The sequence below is a fragment of the Chaetodon auriga genome, chromosome 22 (assembly GCF_051107435.1).
Source record: "Chaetodon auriga isolate fChaAug3 chromosome 22, fChaAug3.hap1, whole genome shotgun sequence".
In the NCBI taxonomy this organism is placed as follows: domain Eukaryota; kingdom Metazoa; phylum Chordata; class Actinopteri; order Chaetodontiformes; family Chaetodontidae; genus Chaetodon; species Chaetodon auriga.
This window is the reverse complement of record NC_135095.1, coordinates 5,962,047-5,983,423: the sequence shown is the minus strand read 5'-3', so window position 1 is coordinate 5,983,423 and position 21,377 is coordinate 5,962,047. Positions and strand designations below refer to the sequence as shown.

Below are 21,377 nucleotides of genomic sequence, written 5' to 3'. Positions count from 1 at the left end.
ATTCAGCTTATTGATAGTTTTCCAAGAAGAAGACGAGCTGACCAATCACGTAGCTAGAACTTTCGCTAAACCAAAGCTAGCTCGCTGTGGTGTATGTTTTTCACAACAAATACAATAAGTCAGTAAGAACATTAATTAGTATGTTGACATTAGGGGAGCGGCACATTTGAGTTTTGGGACGGGGTCGTGGTTGTAAACCTAAAGGAAATGTGCTGTTCACAAGTTTAAAATAAGGTAGAAACAGTTGTTTACTGATATTTATTAGCCATAGCACCGACGGTTCGATGCTATCTTGTATCTGTTTAGAGGCTGCGACGACAGTGTTTTTGTTTAGTTTGCTAAGTTTTAACTTCAGCAAAACAAATTCTGAATCATTGACATAAAGTTACGCAGTTTTTTCTCTTTCTTTTTAAATAAAATCCCTATGAGCTGGACGGATGGAGGAGGCTGTCAAAGGTAACGTTAAGTAAATTAATTGTCAATAAAGCTTGAGGCAAAATTCACCCGTTTAGAGCAAAGGGGGGAGCCAGTGGCTTCTAAAAGGATATGACTGGCTGGTAATTAGTCAAAATGATCATGTACAGTATGAAACCGGCATCCTTGTTCAACCCTAGCACTGTAAACACTTAACAGTGTACATACCATTGTAGACAGGAAAGCTAAATGGCTCACATTGTAGAAGGACAATCCCACAAACTGGAATGTTGTGTGGTTTCCCTAGGGAAAGTCAAAAGGAGGCACCTGAACGCAGCAGAGTGTGATGAACTGGGGCGAAGTGCAGAGGGCAGTAATGCCCTCACCCTGCCCCACGCCGTCAAGCATGGGCAAGGCAGCCGCGACCCCAGCCGGTGGCTTTACCCTAAGACACCCACCAAGCGACGGAAGTGTGGTAATCTGCTATAAACTTTCTGTCAAATCGAACTGTATGATCTTGTAGTAGGACTCTTGCCAAAGTCAGTCAGTCCACCAATGTTGTCTTCAAAATGCCAGTAGTTCCTCAGAGGATGCTTATTGATCTGAAGCAACTGTGGTTTGGTCACAAGCACATAAGTTGAAGTCTGGCAAGATGAATTCTCGGCTTGCATGATCTCTTGTGACCTTGTGATCTCGTGAATGCAGCTGCCTTGCAAGGTAATAAAATAATGTCCCACTTTGAATGTTCTGTCTCACTTCTTACACCAGCAGCATCCTCCTCAGGAAGTCCTGCTGGGCAACAGAAGGGCATCAATGACTTTTTCTCTGTGACAAGAGTCATCAGTACCAGTCCGCACAAATCCTCCCAGCCTCGGTCTTCCACACACACAAATCGACTCAATGGAGAGCTTTTTCCAAAAGGAGAGCCAGAGATTGCGAAAGAGGAGGAGGATGACTGTGTCAGCATGTTAGCTGCTGCAATGACACCAGAACCTGAAGCAGAGGAGGACGAGGTTGACGATGTTAGCCTGTTAGCTGCCGTGATGGGGCCAGAGTCTAAGACAAAGCAGGAGGAGGTGGATTATCTGGAGGGAATGACAGCAGAGATGTTTGGGGACGATGATGAATTTGACCGATGTGACAGTGACATTCACAAGGAGGACGAGGAGGTGGAGGCCCTCCCTGACGCCCACTATGGGCTCCTGGGCAGCAGCAAGGTTCTGCTGCAGCCCCAGGGTTGCATAGAGGACCTTCCAGAGGAGTTGCTGAGGCAAGTACTGTGCCAGGTCCCCGCCCAGGATCTCTACCGCAATGTCAGCCTTGCTTGCCATCGCTGGAGAAACATCGTCCAAGACAGCAAGGTTAAACAAACCACAGTTACATTAAGTTGCATAAAAGCAGCAGGGTATGGTGGTGCATTTCAAAATTAAGTAACATTATCAAACATCAAATTAACATAGCTGTTGTGAATGTTATGTGTTGGTTCCTTTGTGCAGTTTGTCCCCTTCAAGAAACAATATTACCGCTACGTGATGAGGGAGCAGGCCACAGAACTGGAGATCCTCTCCGTCCTGAGGAGCAGTGGCATAACAAATCCAGCATCATCACAGCACAGCATACGATACCTTGTTATGTAAGTCTGCATTTCCTTTGCAAGGGACATTTCTGCAATGATACGTACTGGAAGAAGAGGCTCTCAGATGTTTGTTTTAGGCTTACTGACAACAGCAATCCCAGTCATTATCTCGTCTGTGTGTGTTTTGGTCAGTTTAATGGCACAGCATAAGGTAGGAGAGCGGGTGAGACCGGAGGATGTTCTGGAGTGTGTTAAGAAACATCGCCTCTTTCCTCAGGCCGAAGCCTCTATAAGATTACGTATTCCTGACATTCAGAAGCACTTTAACCTCAGCGTGGAGGTATGACTTGCACACACAAATACACAAAGGCCCTCTTGTAATCATATTGTGAAACTGGAGTTCAGTGTGCATGTGACCTCTGTGGAACTTACCCAAAAGTTTTCCTGTCCCATCTCCAGGGTCCCAACCCTTACGCAGCCATGGCTGTCATACTGATCCTAAGTGAGAGTGTTGCTGACGTGCAGGCCTTGGTGTCTCTGCTCAGCGGCTGCATGTCAGACACCGCCATCACAGAGTACCTCAGCCACATGGCCATGATGTTGCTCGCCTTAAAGAGGAACGACATCCAGATTAGCAACAGGTAAGAGCTGCGAGTGTCAGCAGCTTTAACATTCCCACCTCACTCTCGTCAGCCTCCCCAACGATGCTTCTCTTTTTGACCTCTCTAGGTTGCATTACAACATCTACTATGTACTTCACCTGATGGAGAACGGGCCCTTTTCTGTTGGCCCCGGTCAGAGCGGGTGAGGATCAGAATGAGAACTAAATACAGCCTGCTTTGTTTATTAACTTCTTCATCAGGATAGACAATATTTATTCCAACTTCCATCTTTCTGCAAACAGTTTTTTGTTAAGTCTCTATGGCAAGTCAAATGTGTTTAGACAGCTTCTTCACTTCATGCTACTCATGTGATACTACGCCAACAGGAACTGGACTGAAGTGATGCTTGTCTGAGGAGGTTTAGTTGTTTTAACAGTCAGCATTTTTTGTGCGTGCGTGCATGTGTGTGTGTCAACCAGGCGGCCTCAGATCCACCTCACGCGTGAACAGCAGCTGATCCTCAGCCACGACATCCAGGAAGACCATGTGGTGAAGATCGTGGCTTTTGCAGGTACAATGGCGGCCGTCGCTGCTCATCGGCATCCATATTCTGTAAAATAATTTTACTTCGTCAAGAACACACTAAAGCAAAATTATAAAATAAGTAACGCTGAGTAAAACGCTCAGCTTCTCATTATTATTACTGACCACTGCTCAGACCTTTATAAGGGCAAGTTTGTTTTGGTTGCAGTACGCCTCTGAAACGTTGCCTGAAGGTCAATAATAAGTTTTGGCCGTGTTGCTGTGTGTACCAGCCTTGCAGATCAGGGCTCTTAGTGCCATAACTGTCTGCCGCAGGTACAGGCAAGACGACCACGCTGGTGAAGTACGCCGAGCAACGGCCACACCTCCGCTTCCTGTACGTGGCCTTCAACAAGTCGGTGGCCAGTGAGGCGCAGCGCCGCTTCCCCAGCAATGTAGACTGCAAGACTGTCCACGCATTGGCCTTCAAGGACGTCGGGAGGAGGTAAGAATGCCCTCAGGTGTCCTCAGGGACAGTCAAATGTTTCAGTTTTTGTATTTGGAAGTACAGACTGTGGACAGAAAGAGGTGGCTGTGGAATGTTGTTCTGCTTCAGTATATATTTTGATGTTAAAATGTAATGTAATGTAATGTCATTCTGGCCCAGAGCACCATGATAACAGTGCTGCCAATGGGAAGTTCTGCTTCTCAGTTCAGTTGAAGAAGAGCAGGTGACGAAACTTTCCGGCGTGTTATGGAGAAGATGTGGACACTAAAACAGAATGTGGAAGTGTAATAATAAAGGGTAAAATGGACGTTACTGTTTTTTGTTTGCTCACTGCGGTGAACTCCCGTCAGTGGTTCTGTGTCTGCACGTACTAGCTTGATGACTAACTTCTCTGGGGAGGAAGTCTGACCTGGAAAAAGAAGTTTGGTTAACATATTTTGGGTCAGTCGTATGGGAGAAACTTTGAATTTGGCAATTAAATTTCTCAAGTTTTGCTCCAAGTAATACAATGGGAGGTGTATGCTAATAAGATAACATTTTTTCCAAATAGTATTACTTGATGAATTAAGTAAATGATCAATTGCACATGTTGTCCGCTCATTATTTAGTTACAAGACTGGATTCTGAAAGCGATAATATAGCAAATGGGGGATTTAATATCAGCTGATAGCCGTTAGAACCAAATTGCCACATGCATCACATTCAACTCAAAAAGCACAGTGTATGTATTGAATTTGGCAATTGTTGCTTCTCTGTGATCTTCCTCTTGGCAGCTACCATCTTCATAAGAAGCTAACCTTCAGCCTGAAGCCGTTCACCCTCAACTCCGTTTTGCCTGAAGGCCGTGGCGGCTTTATCAAAGCCAAAGTGGTGACCTCAACTCTCAATGCCTTCATGGCTTCGACGGACCGGACTATCACCACTAGACACGTTCCCAGCACCCGTGCAACCAAGAACGGCCACAGGGAGGAAATAGACCAACATGAAAAACCAGTACGGACACATGAATGTATACAAGTTTGCCTGTAGTGTGAATAAATCATAATCGCAGCAAAGTCTTATTTAAATTCTATGTCTTTCATCATGGAATCCTAGTTGTTTGTCCACGATGCGCGGACAATCTGGAACAAAATGATGGATCTCAATGAGACAGAAGAAGAAGCCTACTACATGACCCACGATGGTACGGCAGCTGTGAATGAGTGAAATGAATACGCAGGAGGTCATTCTGATATAAGAAGCAATGCCTCTAATATCAGAATAAAACAGAGCTTTTCATTCCCAGGTTACCTTAAGTTATGGCAGCTCCAAATCCCAAAGCCCCAGTTGTCTGACCGCTACGACGTCCTCTTCATCGATGAGGCCCAGGACTGCACGCCAGGTAATGACATGATAACTGTTGCACAGGCCTGCAGGACTGAGGAAGAGTATAACTGTGATTATTTTGCTTAACTTTGTGATGACGATGGAATTTACCTTCCCTCCCAGCCATCATGGATGTGCTTCTATCTCAGAGCTGTGGGAAAATCCTGGTTGGAGATCCTCATCAGCAGATCTACACCTTCAAAGGAGCTGTCAATGCCCTGCACACCGCGGACCACACGCACATCTACTACCTGACACAGGTATACTGTCTGTTATCTGTTCACCGGAAGGAGAGTGCTAATACTAGACTGACAGTCACATGAAGATGGTCTTGTGTTCAGCCCTCTGCAGTTCAGGATTAATCAGAAAAATAAACCTCCCTGCTGCTGATGTCTTTGTCCAGAGCTTCCGGTTTGGTGCTGAAATTGCTTATGTGGGTGCCACCATCCTCAATGTGTGCAAGAGTGTGCAGAAGATTCTAGTGGGAGGAAAGCAAAAAGGTAAAGTATGTTATCTACATATAAATACATATAACGTTCTCAAGAAAATGCAGGATTTAATGTCCTAAAAGCTTCAAATATTTCTACGATCCATTCCATAGGGGGCGTGTGTGACGAGACTGCAGAAAACATGACAGCAGCTATGAGCGCAGGTGTCAGCCATTGTCGGGGGAAGACGGCCATCTTGTCGAGATGCAATCTCAGTGTGTTCAGTGAAGCTGTCCGGCTCACTGACGCCAACCCGCTCTGCCGGATCCACTTCATAGGAGTGAGCCTATATACATATATCTGCTCACAGATGCACACAAAGCCAGCTAGCCCACAAAGCCTGTGCCCAGTGTTTATGCTAAGTTACGCTAGCCGGCTCCATGATTTCCACCCTGTTAAGAAGAAAGTATGGGAATAAACATACAGTATTTGTGGATTTCAGCAGACATTTTGTCAAAATTAGACATTACAATAATAGGTATAGGCAAATGTTAGCGCAAATGTGACTAGTATTCAGAAGTCCCACGTTGATCAGACACTTATATGTCCACATTTTCCTTTAGGGTGTCACAGGTATCGGCCTGAATCGGATCCTGGATATCTGGCAGCTGATGCAGGACTCAAGAGAGGTGAGCCGAGGGCCAGGCCAGCAACCAAAATGTAAGATTCAGACAAACGCACACATATTTATCCCATGAGTTATTTCCTTTTTAAAAGAAAAAAACGTTGACTTTATGTTGAATTTGCTCTGCTTTCAGTTATCAGAGATCCCCTGATTCGCTCCTTCGCCAGGAGAAGTCAGAATCCCTTCTGGGCCCTGAAGAAGTACGTCACACAGACGGAGGACAAGGAGCTGGAGGCCAAACTCAGCATCGTTGAAAAATATGGAAGTCGCATCCCTGAGCTGGTGATGCGCCTGAAAAGCTGCTATGAAAATGACCTCAACAACGCAGGTATGCAAAGAAACATATGCATAGTTTGACTCACTGTATGATATCTGATTCCCACCATTCTCAGGCCTTGGCCCAAAACATGACAAGGAAAATTGACATTCATGACCATGAATCTCCGTCTTTCATTACGTTTTGACTTAACCCGCCTGCCTGTCCATTGGTTCCTACTGAAGATGTCAGTCATTAGTTTTACAGACAAGCTGTAATCCTCATGCTGGGATTCTAGTCATTCTTCTTGCAGTGCACTTGATTGAGTCCCACTTTGTTCCTGATGTTTACCGTTTGGTCCCAGACTTCATTGTGGGAACAGTCCACAAGGCCAAAGGTCTGGAGTTCGACACTGTGATGGTCTCCGAAGGCTTCACCAAGGTCCCTTCCTCGAGACACAACCTGCACTTCAATCCCTACTTCTCGTTCGGTGCGTTTCTTCTCTTATACATATATTTTACATTCTAGCTTTTTGATCGACGGTCTTCTCGTATTATCCTATCCTACATTAAGTATGAATACTTCTCTTCCCTGCTCAGCTAACATTCCTGATGATGAGTGGAACCTCCTGTATGTGGCGGTGACTCGTGCCAAGACCTCACTGGTCATCACTAAGACCATCCGTCGCATCCTCACAGTGGCTGGAGTAAGACATAATCTCACAGTGCCCCTCACTCCTTATCCTGAATGCATCTGCAGGTTCATGTTATGTTTACATATTCCAAGTCACTGTTACATCTGATAGCTGAATGCACAAACATCTGCACTACAGCTGGTATAAAATGTTAGCACTTCACCCCAAGTGATATTGTGCACATATTAAACAGTATATGCCAAGAAAAACAAAACCAAGAATATCATGACCGTCCACCCATTAATCAAACTTTTAGTAGTGCAGAGCTAAGGTTTGTTTGTTAGCCAGCTAGCTAACAGCACGGTACGTTAGTGTGTCTTCGCGTGCTCCAGTGGACTGCTTCAGTAACTTCGTCTGTCTCTCCCTGACGGATACTGCTGTCCTATTTGTTTTCACAGTCTGGATAGAATTAACTAAACCTCCACCTCCTGCAGTTCGAGGAGTACATGTGTCTGCACCTGTACCGTGGGTGTTGAAGGGGGCGTCCAACTAGCATCCAACTCTGAGTCACTGTAATTCTCCATGTTACTTATGACATGCTCGCTCTTCAGTGTTCAACTTCATAACCAGCACGTCCTCCTGGCCACCACCGCCTCTATCACTTGCTTTTCTTTTGTTGTCTTCTGCTGTCAGGATGCTGTGGTTGTGTTGAAGAGAGTGGGTGTTGCCTGTGGTTCTGAAAGTTCCTTATCTCGCACTTCTACAGTAACATGATGTAGACTAACATAAATCATTGCCAGTTTCACTTCCTGTGAAAGTGTTTTAGTGCTTGGTTAATTCTTTGTGCAAGTCAGGAATGTCATAAAATCCTACAAGTTGGTACTTTTACAAGAATATACGTGAACTGGTTTTCTTATTGGTTGCATTTGATGGGTTATGACCTATCAAAATTGACACTCTACACCAGGAGCAGTATCATCCCACAGCAGAAGCAGGAAGTGGAAACAACTTGCTGTTTAGTCTTTAAGATTTTTCAACCAAGAGGCATTATTAGGGCTGGATTAGATTACGTACTTTAAGACAGCATGGGCTCCATTCTCCAGTTGCTTCAAAGCTCCACACCCTTACTTCAGTGACCTGACATGACCTGGACCTGGCTGGTGTCCTGTTTTTTCAGTCATTGTGACGAATCAACAAACCAAGGCAACAACAGCTAAACCGAAGCTGGATTTGTGTACACTTCACTGTTTGGACTTCTCTTTTCTCGTCTCCTCTGCCGTCATACAAGTGATAAGAATAAATTACTATTGTTGGCACAGCCTGTGCAGAGAAAAAACATCCATCACTCTTAAGTGCGGCTCCAGCAGCTGTAGAAGTGTTGCATTGTCTCCCATTGAAGATCCTCATTGAGGACAAAAGTGAGCTTCCCTTCAACATCTCCCTCTGGATTGAACAATTAGGCAAATGGTTGCAGCTGTACCTCTGTCTGATTTATCTCCAGATAAATTATAAAATGTCTGGACAACTAAACAAAAACACTTGAAATATGATTGTTGCAAATTGGATCCATGCCTAGTGGAGGTGGCTTGAAATGCGATTCCAGTCAGATTTCTACAGATGTGTCTCGAATTGCATTTCAATGTGTCCATTGCATCACTCAAAATCAAATCCAGAGCAACAGAAGTGAATCAGAACGACTGAGCAGAACTGCTACTACAATTTTGCTCTAAATAAAACAGATGAGGCCAGTTAACGAGAAACATCAGCGTTAATAATGAGGGTAATTGCTCTTGTTTGTTAATGGGGATCATTGCTCCACTTAACCAGACTGTCTGCATTTGTGCGCAGTGGCCAGTGGGAAGGCCAAAGATTGACACCACCAGAGATGTGATTCAGTGTGAGAAAGTTAACACAGCACAACACAGATTAGATACATCTGCTGGAGAACACAGGCACTCAGCAAGGGTGGTCTTGAAGCACATTCCTCAACTGGTCTGGCCCATTATTAGGGGCTTGAGTTTCAACTGAGATGATGACATATCAGAAGTATTTGTAGCAGGTCTGTGGAGGATTGCTTTCCCACTATTCTTTGTTACAGTTATGAGAAAATGCGAGTGGGCTGAAATGATCAGGAGATGTAATGAAATGGGTGTGACAATAAAGCTGTTTGAAATAGTGGAAGCTATCTTCAAGCTATTGCCTGTTTCTAAAATTGGCTTCTGTTTATGTTCAGTGTGCTGAATGCATTTTCCTCCTCTTTTGCACAGCTATTGTTTTTTTTCATTTGGAAACTGAAAACTCAAAAACTTGAGAAAAAATGAGCCTAGATTCAATTTGTCATTTTGTACCGTAAGCTCAGTTGTCTGCCTTGTCCTCTCTCCACCACCGTCTCCAGGAATACTTCCTGAAGTCGCAGATGCCCAGCTCCTTGCTGAAGGCGGGCGAGCCTGTCCCGTGTATCGTCACAGACTGCCCCAACTGCGTCACGCCCAGCTCGGCCTTCGTCATGTGGAAACGACAGATGAAATGTGTAAGAGTTAGCGTTTTGGGAAGGCTGTATTGAAAAATAAATATTCCAGACGTTACTTGCTGTGACTTCTAGTCTCCCTCTTTTGTCCTATCCAGACGGATGGTGTGTCTGATGGAGGCCCGCTGTGTGAGAGGTGTGTGTGGACTCGCATCGGGCCCACTGCCTTCCTCATGACTGACGACGTGCTCTCGATGGCCGAAATGCCCCGAAGACTCGGCCCGCTGGACCACCACGTGATGTTCCTGGCACTTTTTTAGCGCAGCTTGTTTTCCAGGACCTAAAATTAAACTGTTTTCTTTTATGCATTGTGGGAGAAGGACTGGACATCACTGTTTGAAACACTGACCAGACAAGCAATGTAAGGGACACTGAAACAGACTGAAAACTATTTACATTGTAACTGTTTTGTATTTTTGTTAAGATGTGTATTTTTATTGGTGAGATACAGGAAATTGGTTGTTGTAATATCTGATTGAGATGCCTGTGTCCCCCAGTGGCCCTCAGTGGAAGACTGAGGTTTAACTGGAGAGCACAGTGTGATTGACACTGTTTGAGTATTAAAAAAACAAGAAATTGCTGGCCGACTTCATCAATTTTACTTAAAAAGAAACAACAATGTCACATTTAGTGAGTGTCATTCTCCTTTAATCAAATCTTTTTTTGGCAGTTTGTGTTTTAAAAGACAGATAATGAGGTGAAAACTTAACTTTGCATTCCATCCGTGGTTTTGGATGTAGTACTTATAAGACTCCACATTGTGTGTTTGGCAGAGAACCCACAAACGACTGAACTGAGATTAACTGAATTCTGCTTTAAGATCTTCCTGCCAGACAGCTGTTACCTATCAGCCCCAGCCTCTTTGGAACACTGTCAAACAGGATTTCCAGTAATTACAACATACCACAGAATCCTCCAGTACATTAGATAAAACCAGAGCATATCGTATAACCTAAAGTACTCGAACACAAAGTCGTGTACAAGAGACTAGGCTGATTTATTCATCCTGAGCATATACGACTGAAATTTTCTTACATTATCAGAATTTCAGCATGAGTGGGGTCAGCCTACACTGGTGTTGAGCAGCTGTGAGTTTCAGTCTGCAGAAGAGTGACAGAAGCATAGAACAGGAACTATTTTGTTTGCACTTTTGGCAAAGAAAGTGTTTTGGTGTTACTTGGTTCTCAAGTTTACTTTTGGAACAGGGGAACTCAAAGAACTTCAGTGGGAAATTACCAACATCTGGAAAGGGACATATTGACTTAACTCTTATGTAATGTGTCAATATAGTTTTGACTTGAAAGCTGATTCTATTCTCAGCAGCCACAGAAGTCCTTCATTTTAAAGACGTCTAGTATCTTTTAAGCAATATGTACAATTATACAAACTGAAAGTGTGGAGCAGCAGCAACAAAAAAAAAAAAGAGCAAAGGCTGATTCACACTGTCTGAAAAAGCTGCTGACCCATGACATATTTCATGAGCGATTTCAGTGGAAAATCATTCATTGTGGCTTTTTCCATACTGACCATTATAAAACAAAGAAAATGTTAAGTCCATATGTAGGCATACAAAAAAATGAATGAATGAAAAACATTTAAAAAAATACTATTAAACATGCAGTTGTTCATAAATATCAGGAGTCTCAGGAAAAGACACATTTCAATCATTGTACAGTGATTAATAAGACATGCTTTTGAAGCACCTCATGGAAACGTTTACTGGTGCCACACAGTAATATGTTCTGGACACAGTTAGTTGCTAAAAGCCAAGAACTGAGGAGGAAGCTTTCGTGTTCAGTGTGAGACAACAAGCACAATGAACATAAAGTGACTTGTTCAGATTTCTGGTGAGCGGCGGCAGATGCGCGCTCTGCTCTAACCACAAGCAGGGGCGGTTCTTTACCTAACACCTGCTGAGGGAACTGAGATCATTTCCTTTACATCTCATCTCAGAATTTGGGGATTTTAACAACCTGGGGACAGTTGATATTCAAGAGGCAGATAGAACCAGCTAGTGCTGCGACCATTTAGCATGTGCTGTAACCATTTTGGCTACCACGGTGCTCCAGGACACTTTTCCCTTATAATTAAAAGCACTTTTTAAGCTTATTCCGGTATTTCTGGACACAGTCTGTTACACCACGGTGGCTACAACTTAAAACAGCCAATCAGCTGCATACACCCATGGCCATGGTTCGGTTCAACCACAGAAATTGCCCCAGTTAAAAAAAAACCAAAAACCAAAAAACATTGACAGCCAGGTGTGTGTACACGTGTGGACTGCTCTTGATATCTGAGAGGCACTTGAAAAGGCGCACTTTTATTTTGTTTTTCCAATGTTGTTTCTTTCGCACTTTTTAGCAGGACAAACAAATTCCATCTATCTCCAAAATCTATTTTTTGTGATGTGGGTAAACTCACCCTGCTATACAGGGTTGGACACACATTAACACTTACAAACACTTGGGTCAGTGTCCCTAGCTCACTGCTAACTGTTAGCTGGTTGTTGTTTTAGCAAATATTCCTCAAAGGTAACATTACAGCAGCTAAACAAACAGCTAAGCAAATACTTAGCTTGTTGGTTCAGTAAGGTCTTACAAGCTCAGTCGAAAAAGACTGATAATGTCCATGAAGGCTGGCACTCTGCTACTCACAGAAGAAATAGACTTGCCACAGTTATGCTTGCTAATTAGCCTAGCTTAGCTTACAGCTAACCATATTAGCCTTTAGCACTTCAGGTAGGCACTTAGCTAGCCTGCTGACCTTTCAAAATCATGAATGCTGTGGAGAAGAATGAGTAAAACAAGCGGCTGCACACTACATTTTGACCAAAGTTTGTGCTTTGCCACTTTTATTTTTAGCTGTGCCTCTGACAAATTGTGTACCTGAGTCTGCTGCCAGCACATACAAAATGTCTCCATCATTTAATTTTCCACTCTCTAATGGCAAAACCCTTTAACTCTACAGTTAATTAATTTTACGAACATACAATTAGAGTGCAGAGTATCACCAAGATCATATAATCCTCACAGTTTACAGTTTACAATCAAGACTGTTCCATTAAATAATTATCAACTATTCCCGTGACAAGACCAAAATCAACAACTCCTGTCTGTGGCACTCAGCACCAGGTTCACTGGTTCAAGATGTAAATCTCGAAAAACTCGTCAGGAACGATTTTGAAAATGGCAGAATAATTCCCTAAAACAGCTGGGTACTGTAGTTTTGGCCAAACTGTATTCAAACCGGAGTAAATTGTAGAACTATTTTCAGATGCGACTTGTTCCGTTGGTGATTATTCCTGGCAGTGGAAGGATATACGTGAGATTGATTCAGGCAATACTTGTCAGGAAGTACTTATCCAAAATAGGCACCGCCTGTTGTAGCACCAGGTGAATGGCCACAAGGTCTTCAAAATGTCAGATGTCAAATGCAGTTCAAATATTTGGTTTAAGTGTCTTGTGAACTGCTCAGAAAAAGGTTGCAAGTTCATATTCTTGGGAATGTGCAAACAACAAATGTCACATCAAGCCAGCCATGATGCTTTCTGGTAACACTGACAGAACGTCAAATGCGTTGTGGGACCGAGGATGATTACACACTCTCCAGTCCTGTGTGCAGGTAATAACCCGTCCTTCACTGCATGGAGACGATCCATCGAGCTCCAGTGAAGCTGCTGCTCTCCGCCACAGCAGCAGGTCACAGGGAAAAAAGTCTACGACGCTGGTGCGGATGGATCATGATTCATGGGCATCTGCTCTTCTGCTGTGTGCTGTGGGGCGAAGTTTTTTGACCTCCTAAGGTGTAAAGGAAACAGTGATGACATTTTTTACAGAACAGTTAATCTAACTTTGTGATCACTGATGGATAAACATGTATAGTTCAATTCTTTTACCTAAATTGGAGTTATTTCAGCAAGTGAGTTTGACACAATTGCAGAAATACATAGAATTATTTTCAAAACCTACGGAAATCCTGTTATGTCCCCATGATTTTTTTCTGGCTTACCTTCTATAACATAAGAAGCTGATTCCAATCAAAGCACAGACAATCACCAGTGAAGCGAAGGCGATCATCGCTGTTGTTGTGCTGCTAAGTTCTGTCAGTAAGAGAGACACGGTCAACATAAAATGTTCCCCCTGTATACTACTGATTCTCTTCTAGTAGGAGATTTAGTACAATGATGTCAAAGCTTACTGGAGATGGACACAGAAGGAATAGCTGTCCTGTTGTTTGAAGGCTCAGCGGTGGTTGAGGTCGATGTTGTCCCGTCTGTTGCTTTGGTTTGTATCACAAAATCTGTTTTTCCAGCAGGGAGAAAAAGGTTGAATAAGATTTTTTTTGTCAGTCAGTCGTACATGAACAGCTACAACTAACCCTAATCCCTCTGATATTTCGATAATTTTAAGTCAGGCATGTATGAAGCTGCTCAGTTGAATTCTTAAAATGCTATAATTTTCCTCTTAGAATCGAGAATAAGTAAAATGCATGAATGTTCCTATTAAAAGTACAAAAATTATTAAAATTGCTGCAGTGAAATACAAGAATTCTGGTGAGTTTGAAGGATAATAAATAACAGACAGAAATTACAATTTATTTTTAAATTTATTTATTTTTTTTTAATAAATCGTCTCATCTTTGCAATGATGTACCACATGTATTTGTATTGACTGAAAAACCAATATTTTTTAAGGTTAATCATTTACAATGTCCTCCTTTAATATCCCAAATATCATACAGGTATATTGCTATCATCAACAGAAATGTAGGGGGACAATCTTACATATATACTAAAGCATACATAATGTTGGACACAATGGCTGATGGTTGCGCTTATTCCTACAGTGAAGACAGCGCTCTTCTCATTTGCTCTCTGTTTAGCTGCTGTGCTTTTTCCTACTTGTCTCGAGCTACAAAATCTGAACTCCATGACACACTGCCAACGTCTTCTGCCTGTGAGTTAGCTCATGATAACTCAACTCGACCAGATTTAAAAGCCCAGCTATCTAAATGACACAATAACTTCCCAAAGACTCGCTGAATCCAGAGACGGCTGCTAATAAGACTGGACATACTGTGAGATAAAAGAGACTTTACTGCAATTGATCTCAATGCGCTGCAGTACAGTACACAGAGAAACGCAGGTGTGTTTCTCATGCTCTAAAACAAAAAGAATGAATGATGCAACATTCGGTCGGAGTGAAGCAAACATTCCATAAGGTGCAAACAAGATGCTAAACAGATACTAAACAAGGTAGAAATGTGTAGTGCAATATGCAGGACAAGAACTGAAACAAGACAAGGCATGAAAGTCTTATGATGGGTGTCAGCCAAAAGAAAAAGACAAAAACGTCTGTCGAGCAAAGGGGGAAAAACTCATCGACAACAGAGACGATTCAAGAGGCGCTGCTATATAAGGTGCACATCAAGAGCAACATAGGGATTGCACAGTTAAAACATACTGCATTCCAGGTGCGATGGTCTGTGACATACAGGAGAAAATCCCTCAGCTGATGAAACACCCTCAAAATGTATCATATTATTCTACATATAGCGACCAATGATGTTTGCAAAGAGTGCCAAAAGAGGATTTTATCGAACAGTTTAACTGTCTGCTGCATCTCGCTACGTATCACCACCGTTCAAATCAACAACCAGCAAATCTCCCTTGCATCAGTGCAGACAGGAAACAACATGCCTAGGACTGCCCTGTCCCACTGCACTAAAATATGTCTCCTCTTTCTCCCTCTTGGCATGTACCAACTGCCCTGCACAGTGGCCCCCACCAACACACAGAGGCTTGCCCTTCCTCTGGATATCATGTGCCTATTCTTGTCATGATAAGAAGTGGAATAAACAAACACCGCTCCACTCATTCTGCAGATTTACCCCTTACTCCTCAGCCACAGCCTGTCGCCCAAAATAATTGAAACACCCACTAAATTTTGCTTTATTAAATCTCAGGTCTTTTGCAGGCAAGCTGTTATTAATCAATGGTTTAATCATCAAGTATAATCTTGATTTTCTGATTGAACTGCATCACCCCCTCGCACCTTCAGCTTTATGAGCAAAGCTAGAGTGCATAGGAAAGGAAAGCCGGCTTCTTTTGTATGTTGCTCCTGTATTCTGAAGCATTTACAGGCCACCTGAACACAGTGCAAACTTCATCGGCTTTGTTGAACTGCTGTCTATCATCGGCACTGACTTCACAAACAAACAACTTCACAAACATCTCCCAGGGAATTGCGACTGATGTTGCTCTTTCTGACCATTCCTGTGCTTTCTTTGAGGTTACTGTCTCAGTGCATGCATTTATAGTTAAGAACTGAGAAATGGAAAGCAGTCCTTCTGCAATGAATTCATCTTATTCTTCAATGATAAAATTCAGATAATTAGACAAGCTATCGGGTCCTCCATCTGGTATGGGGTCTGTATTGTCCTTGCATCCATCTAACATCATTAGATTTCAGTGCTGCATTTGACAAGGCACAGTGCTAAACTGATTTGAGTCCTATTTGTAGGACAGGGACCTCTTTGTGTGCACTGGTAATTACACATCTGTGCAGGCAAAAATAAGGGTTAGGGTTAGGCTCCATTCTCGAGTCTCTTTTGTTCAACAGCTACATGCTCCCACTCGTGCAGATTATGGAAAACAACCAAATATACAGTGACTATGATCCCAAACAAGAACTGAGTGAGTGCCTTGAACAAATCAATGACTGAATGAGCCAAAACATCCTCCAGTTAAATGAAAATAAACCTGAAATTATTGTCTTTGTACCCAAAGGAGAACGATTAAAAGTCAGCGCCCCCCTTCAATCGCTAACTAGGCCAGAAATCTTAGTGTAGTCATGGACTCCAACCCTTTTTTTTTTTTTGGCTTCCTGTGTGTTACAGAGTTGATTTTAAAACTCTACTGCTGCTTTGTAAAGCACTGAATAATATGGGACCCGAAACTTCAAGAAAACTTGAAGTCTGTCCTAGCTTTGTTATTTTAAGTCAGGACATGAGACTTTTCTGCTTACCACTGCATTTTATTAAGTTAAATTTAGGACTATCCATTCACATTTTGCACTGCTCTATAGCTGTTCTGTAATCTTTATTCTGTTGTTCAATCTGTATTTACCATTATATCTTATTATTTAATCTTATGTTTTACTTTGTTTTAATCATTTTATACTGTCTTTTTTATATTGCTAGGTGTGTCTTTTACATCTTGTCTTGATGCCTTTATGTATGTCTTATGTAATGCTGATTGGTTGGAAGTTACCGATAAAACCTTATCTGATACAAATCAGCTATAAGTAACAATAATGTGGGGGCCAAGTAGGAAAATCAGCATAGCACATGTGACTGTAAGCTCCTGTGTTTACCCGGTGAGTGATCTGACTGGACCTGCAGACCAGGGGAGGTTGGCTCTGTGTTGTCTGTTCCTGCAGATACTGAAGCTGAGATGCTTATACTCTGAGTCATCTGTAGGCTGGTGGAGGCTGCTGTTGATAAGAAAAGAATGAGACTTCTCTTATACAGCTGAGGGCATGACTGCATTACTCCTGCTAATACTACTTGTATCTTTGTTACACACTACCTCTGCTGCTTCTTCTACCATCACTGCTATTTGTAAAACTACTGTTGAAGAAAGCAAAGTCATACTGTGATTTGAAGAGTCCAGTCTTTACTCATGCAGGTAACAAGTGACTGTGTGATACAGAAGTACTGCAAGTAAGCACTGTTCCACAAGTGTGCTACACACACTGTTAAGAATATTCATCAGACATAATATGCCACAAAATGAATAACAAAAAATGAAAAAACATGCAAAGATTTGTGTTAGTTTGTTTAATATTATTACTACAGTTATAACTGCTGTCACTTCCAGTAACAGTACTAGTTATACTCTTATAACACCAAGCAAAAGATAAGATAAGATAAGACTTTATTGCTCCCCCACCGGGGAAATTAAGTCGTTACAGCCAGCATGTATTCAAAAAAAAGGCAAACAAAAGCACAAATGCTGCTACTTCTACAGCCAGTAAAGCACCAGAACAACCATTATATTGCTACTACTGATACTAATACTACAACTACCTTTACTACTGGTACTACTTCTACGACTCAGGGAGGAAGAAACAAACAGGCCGGTCTACTTATTCCATTTTCCACTTAGATGTACCAGATAGTCATACCAGTGACTAGAATGCAACATTTATTAAAATCATTATTTAGACCTGTGCTCCACTACGTTCAACCTAGCTGCTAATTCACTGGACCCATTGTTAATCAAAAATACTAATTAAGGCAGCTTTAAAAGCTTTAGAGTATTTTTAACCACTTTTGTGCAACAATAGCAATATAACACAACCACTGCAGAGTCTGGGTCGACTGAAAAGGCTAAGGAGAATGGTTCATTTGCTAATAGCTCATTTGTTTGAGCTGTAACTGTAGACCAGTTTCAGTTTTGAACATCTGGCCTTGTGGAACATGAGTGTAACTAGTAGCATTAACAATGGCTGAATTCCATTGAAGTTATCTGGGGTCCTGTAACGCTTAATGTGGATTTCCTGCTATGACAAGTCAAGGGTACAGGCATGTCATGAACACATGTGCATGATTCAACACAGAAAAATGAGAACCACTATCTACTGCATTACATTTTGCATTGTATTTACCTCAGTTTATTATGATATTTATATAATACTATGCAATGAAAGCAGTTTATCAGAGCTAAATAACCACGTTGGTCTCTCATTGAAGGCATGCAGCTACCCATCTCTTGAGCCTCCTACAACCATTAATGCTGCTGTTACTACAACTACTATTGGCACAGATAATACCTTTACTACTGCTGCTTCTAATCATTACTACCAACACAACTGCTGTTACCACAACTGCAATCATTTGCTAATGCTAATCACTAAAACTGTACGAACAAAAATGATCTAGCCAGTCGAATCAAAACAGGAGGGTTTTTTGTTCGTCATTAGTGCTTATTAATCATTAGTTCATTAGTATTTCTGTCTTCAAATTTCATGCAAATATAGAACTCACTGACTGTGGTGGTAACGATGGAGTCATGGGGAAAATCTGTGTGACCCTCTGCAAGATCAGACCAACATTAGTCATGAATGTGAAAACAGTACTTCCCCCCTCATTCATGCATACAGATACACTTACTTGTTGCTGTGGTGCTTGGTGGCTGTGTTGTGGTTCCCTTTGGGTCAGCTGAAACACAACACATAGTTTGAAAAATATGTGTTCATCATCTGAAACTATGAACAGTTTACACATAAACAGTTGGCCAGCCATGACCATTTTACTCTACATAACACCAAACACTACATCTCACTGTATGCAGATGATACACAGCTCTTTGTCTAGATTGTCCCTCCATTTCTTCACAACCTCCTAAAAATACTTTATAATTTTAGGTAAAAAATTATTTGTTTATTTTCATACTTTGAGCAAGAAAGCTACGCTGTCGCCAAACAGCATGCTGCACATTTCTGGAAGAGATTTCCAGAGATGCTTCTGAACCAACCAGCGTGTTTAGAGTAGAATTTTATGGTCTATGAAGAAGATGGTTGTGGCAGAGGAGAGTGATGCGAATAGAAACTCCCATTTCTTCTTTTCTGTGTGCTAAATTGCCCGTGGGTGTGAACATGAGCATGAATGGTTGCTTATCTCTGTCAGCCTTATCATAAACTGGCAACCTGTTCAGAGTGTTTCTCGCCTCTCACCCAATGTCAGCTGGGATCAGCTCCATCCCTCCACAACCCTCTGAAGGATAAACAGTTATAGTTAACGGATGGATGGATGGCTAACGTATGTGTACTTAAGTACCATTCATTTGTTCTCTCTGTGAGTTGCCAAATCAGTGTCATTTATAAACTGCTGTAATAGAGCATTGGCTCATGTCAGTCCTCATACAGTAGGTACTTCCTTCCTTCCACCAAGTCACATACTCTGTATAAACAGGGAGTGATCCACTAGAGTCAGGTTACATGTATCAGTACAAACACACTGGCCTAACACTGTTTATGAAGAATACAATTCTAAATGGTTTGCTGTGCTGCAGCCCGACAGTTGTGTTATACTTGTGTTTTCTTTGGAGCAAACACCAATTTTCACAAGTTTGAGTGGAAAATCTGCATTCTCAGTTTATACCTCTGAATGACAGCACTGCTCTGTCTCTCTGTAGTGACTTCCAGCACCTATGGAATATGTTTTTGATTGGGAAGATAGTTTTGAGCCCGATGAGCCAGTCCCCATACAACTATAATGGTAACTGGGTGGAGAGGTATTCTGCCTCACTCGAGTTCAGTCTTCTGCTCAATCAGTTTGAATTTTGTGAGTGATGTAAAGACAAAGAACCAATAACACTCACGTATACACCGGAGCGACGGCTCTTTCCACTTTGCGACACTGCTATTTAGCTTGCATCTGGTGAGATCTGAGGTTCCCGCCTTCCTCACATAACCTCTTATACACCTGTAGCGAAAAGTGCCGTCTATTTGGAAGCAGGTCGTTGGTGGAGGCTCAGTTAGAATTCGAAGAGGAATTTTTGGGCAAGGACAATCGACTCCCTCTGGAAGAAAAAACATCACGTGGTCAAAGTTAAAATGCAGATGCAGAGATTCACGAAGGGATGGCGAAACAGGATTAATTAAAAAGAGAGCAATCCTGGAGTGTAGAAATACTCAAGTAAAAGTCATGCATTCAAAGTATTACAAGTAAATGTACAGAAGTCTTAACATTAAAATTTACTTTCAGTACCAACAGTAAAAGCACTCATAATGCAGAATGCTGTACTTGAGTAATTGCCTCAGTTTCATTCCACCACTGAAAAACAGTCCCACCGGAACAGGTTTCACTTGTCAATGAGTCATGTTGGAATTGTGCAGATTTTTTCCGAAGACAACTCTACACATAATATAGGATTTACTGATCTTTTGCTCTATGGCAACTCCATAATCTGTTTTATAGTACATGTTTAGATTAATCAGTAACACGTGGATACAGGTGATTAGAGTAGCTCTCGCCTAAAGCTCTGTTTACCAAGATTGAAAAGGAATCTGAGTGTTACATGGTAAAAATTCATAGAAGTGAACTGAACCTGAAACTGAATCTGAAAATTGATTATCTGCTTATGCACTGTAGATGAAAGATCCTTGATCTCTTTGACTGCTCACCTGTCTCCCAAGGCACAGGAATGGTCTGAACTCCTTCAAATGTCATCGTCTATGTTGTCACTGCAGTGTTATCTATATGTTTTGTTCAGAGTTTACATTGACTGGATTGTGTTTTGTTAATGTGTTTGTCTTGTTTAGTCATAGTTTCAGATTGTACAAACCCTCTCAGACGGTAGTGGCTGAGAAAGGGAAAGTTAAAGTAATGATACAAAATATTTTCATTTTTTTCTAATTGTTATTTTGCGTTGCCCTGATTTGCAACAAATCATCACAGCATACACCTACAGTAAAAATGAAGACTCTTTAAAAGGACTTGTGAATATGATTTTATGTGTGAAGTGCGGTGAGTTCATTTTGCACTTACCGCCGTTGGAGCAGCGCACAGCTCCGAGCAGACTGATCATCATAACGCACACAGAAAACAAGGCTGAACCCAGATCCATCTGTCAGCTCTGTAGAGAATTACAACATGATCGCCAAATAAACCACGACCGGTAAGCCCGTCCTCACATTGCGCCGTCCTGGTGCCACTGCTCTTCTGTCACTTTCGACTTTCACTTCAATACGGGCGGATCGTAGTGGATCACGTGGTCTGTAGTCGCTCCCATGCGGACGCCATGTTTGTAGTTCCGCGGCAAAACATACGCTCGCAGCATGGCTCACGTTGGGTC

The 21,377-nt window shown here is 42.2% G+C and overlaps 2 protein-coding genes across 7 annotated transcripts; one reads left to right on the top strand and one right to left on the bottom strand.

Annotated features, from left to right (window-relative positions):
• Nucleotides 1–39: 39 nt before the first annotated feature.
• Nucleotides 40–10,097, top strand: fbxo18 (F-box DNA helicase 1). 2 transcript variants are annotated; one of them, XM_076721909.1, is made up of 21 exons: nucleotides 40–456; nucleotides 722–889; nucleotides 1,186–1,775; nucleotides 1,911–2,047; nucleotides 2,183–2,330; nucleotides 2,450–2,631; nucleotides 2,720–2,794; nucleotides 3,072–3,163; nucleotides 3,451–3,619; nucleotides 4,396–4,615; nucleotides 4,718–4,805; nucleotides 4,908–5,003; nucleotides 5,111–5,247; nucleotides 5,391–5,487; nucleotides 5,589–5,755; nucleotides 6,039–6,135; nucleotides 6,234–6,428; nucleotides 6,721–6,846; nucleotides 6,956–7,062; nucleotides 9,386–9,520; nucleotides 9,616–10,097. In XM_076721909.1, the coding sequence occupies exons 1-21, from the start codon at nucleotides 438–440 to the stop codon at nucleotides 9,775–9,777; spliced, it is 3,207 nt and encodes a 1,068-aa protein (XP_076578024.1). In that variant the 5' UTR covers nucleotides 40–437; the 3' UTR covers nucleotides 9,778–10,097. The 2 variants fall into 2 exon arrangements, with proteins under 2 accessions (XP_076578024.1, XP_076578023.1); XM_076721908.1 differs by having other exon boundaries at nucleotides 56–456; nucleotides 1,183–1,775.
• On the bottom strand, nucleotides 10,098–21,304 carry il15ra (interleukin 15 receptor subunit alpha). Of its 5 annotated transcripts, none has more exons than XM_076721910.1 (8): nucleotides 21,071–21,303; nucleotides 19,902–20,102; nucleotides 18,692–18,739; nucleotides 18,566–18,613; nucleotides 16,891–17,010; nucleotides 13,715–13,816; nucleotides 13,526–13,616; nucleotides 10,098–13,314 (listed from the first exon to the last, which is right to left on the bottom strand). In XM_076721910.1, exons 1-8 carry the CDS (start codon nucleotides 21,147–21,149, stop codon nucleotides 13,233–13,235), a joined length of 771 nt encoding a protein of 256 aa, XP_076578025.1. In that variant the 5' UTR covers nucleotides 21,150–21,303; the 3' UTR covers nucleotides 10,098–13,232. The 5 variants fall into 5 exon arrangements, with proteins under 5 accessions (XP_076578025.1, XP_076578026.1, XP_076578029.1 ...); XM_076721911.1 differs by having other exon boundaries at nucleotides 16,891–17,007; XM_076721914.1 differs by lacking the exon at nucleotides 16,891–17,010 and having other exon boundaries at nucleotides 21,071–21,304.
• Between the last annotated feature and the right edge of the window lie 73 nt (nucleotides 21,305–21,377).

Bases quoted from the DNA above. Each gene is read 5' to 3' on its own strand.
- fbxo18 (XM_076721908.1), top strand. The intron at 5,004-5,110 runs GTAATGACATGA...CTTCCCTCCCAG, and splicing joins GGCCCAGGACTGCACGCCAG to CCATCATGGATGTGCTTCTA. The intron at 7,063-9,385 runs GTAAGACATAAT...CACCGTCTCCAG, and splicing joins GCATCCTCACAGTGGCTGGA to GAATACTTCCTGAAGTCGCA.
- il15ra (XM_076721910.1), bottom strand. From the start codon at position 21,149: ATGGATCTGGGTTCAGCCTTGTTTTCTGTGTGCGTTATGATGATCAGT. The intron at 18,614-18,691 runs GTAAGTGTATCT...CTGATCTTGCAG, and splicing joins ACCAAGCACCACAGCAACAA to AGGGTCACACAGATTTTCCC. The intron at 17,011-18,565 runs GTGAGTTCTATA...TCTTATCAACAG, and splicing joins CATCGTTACCACCACAGTCA to CAGCCTCCACCAGCCTACAG.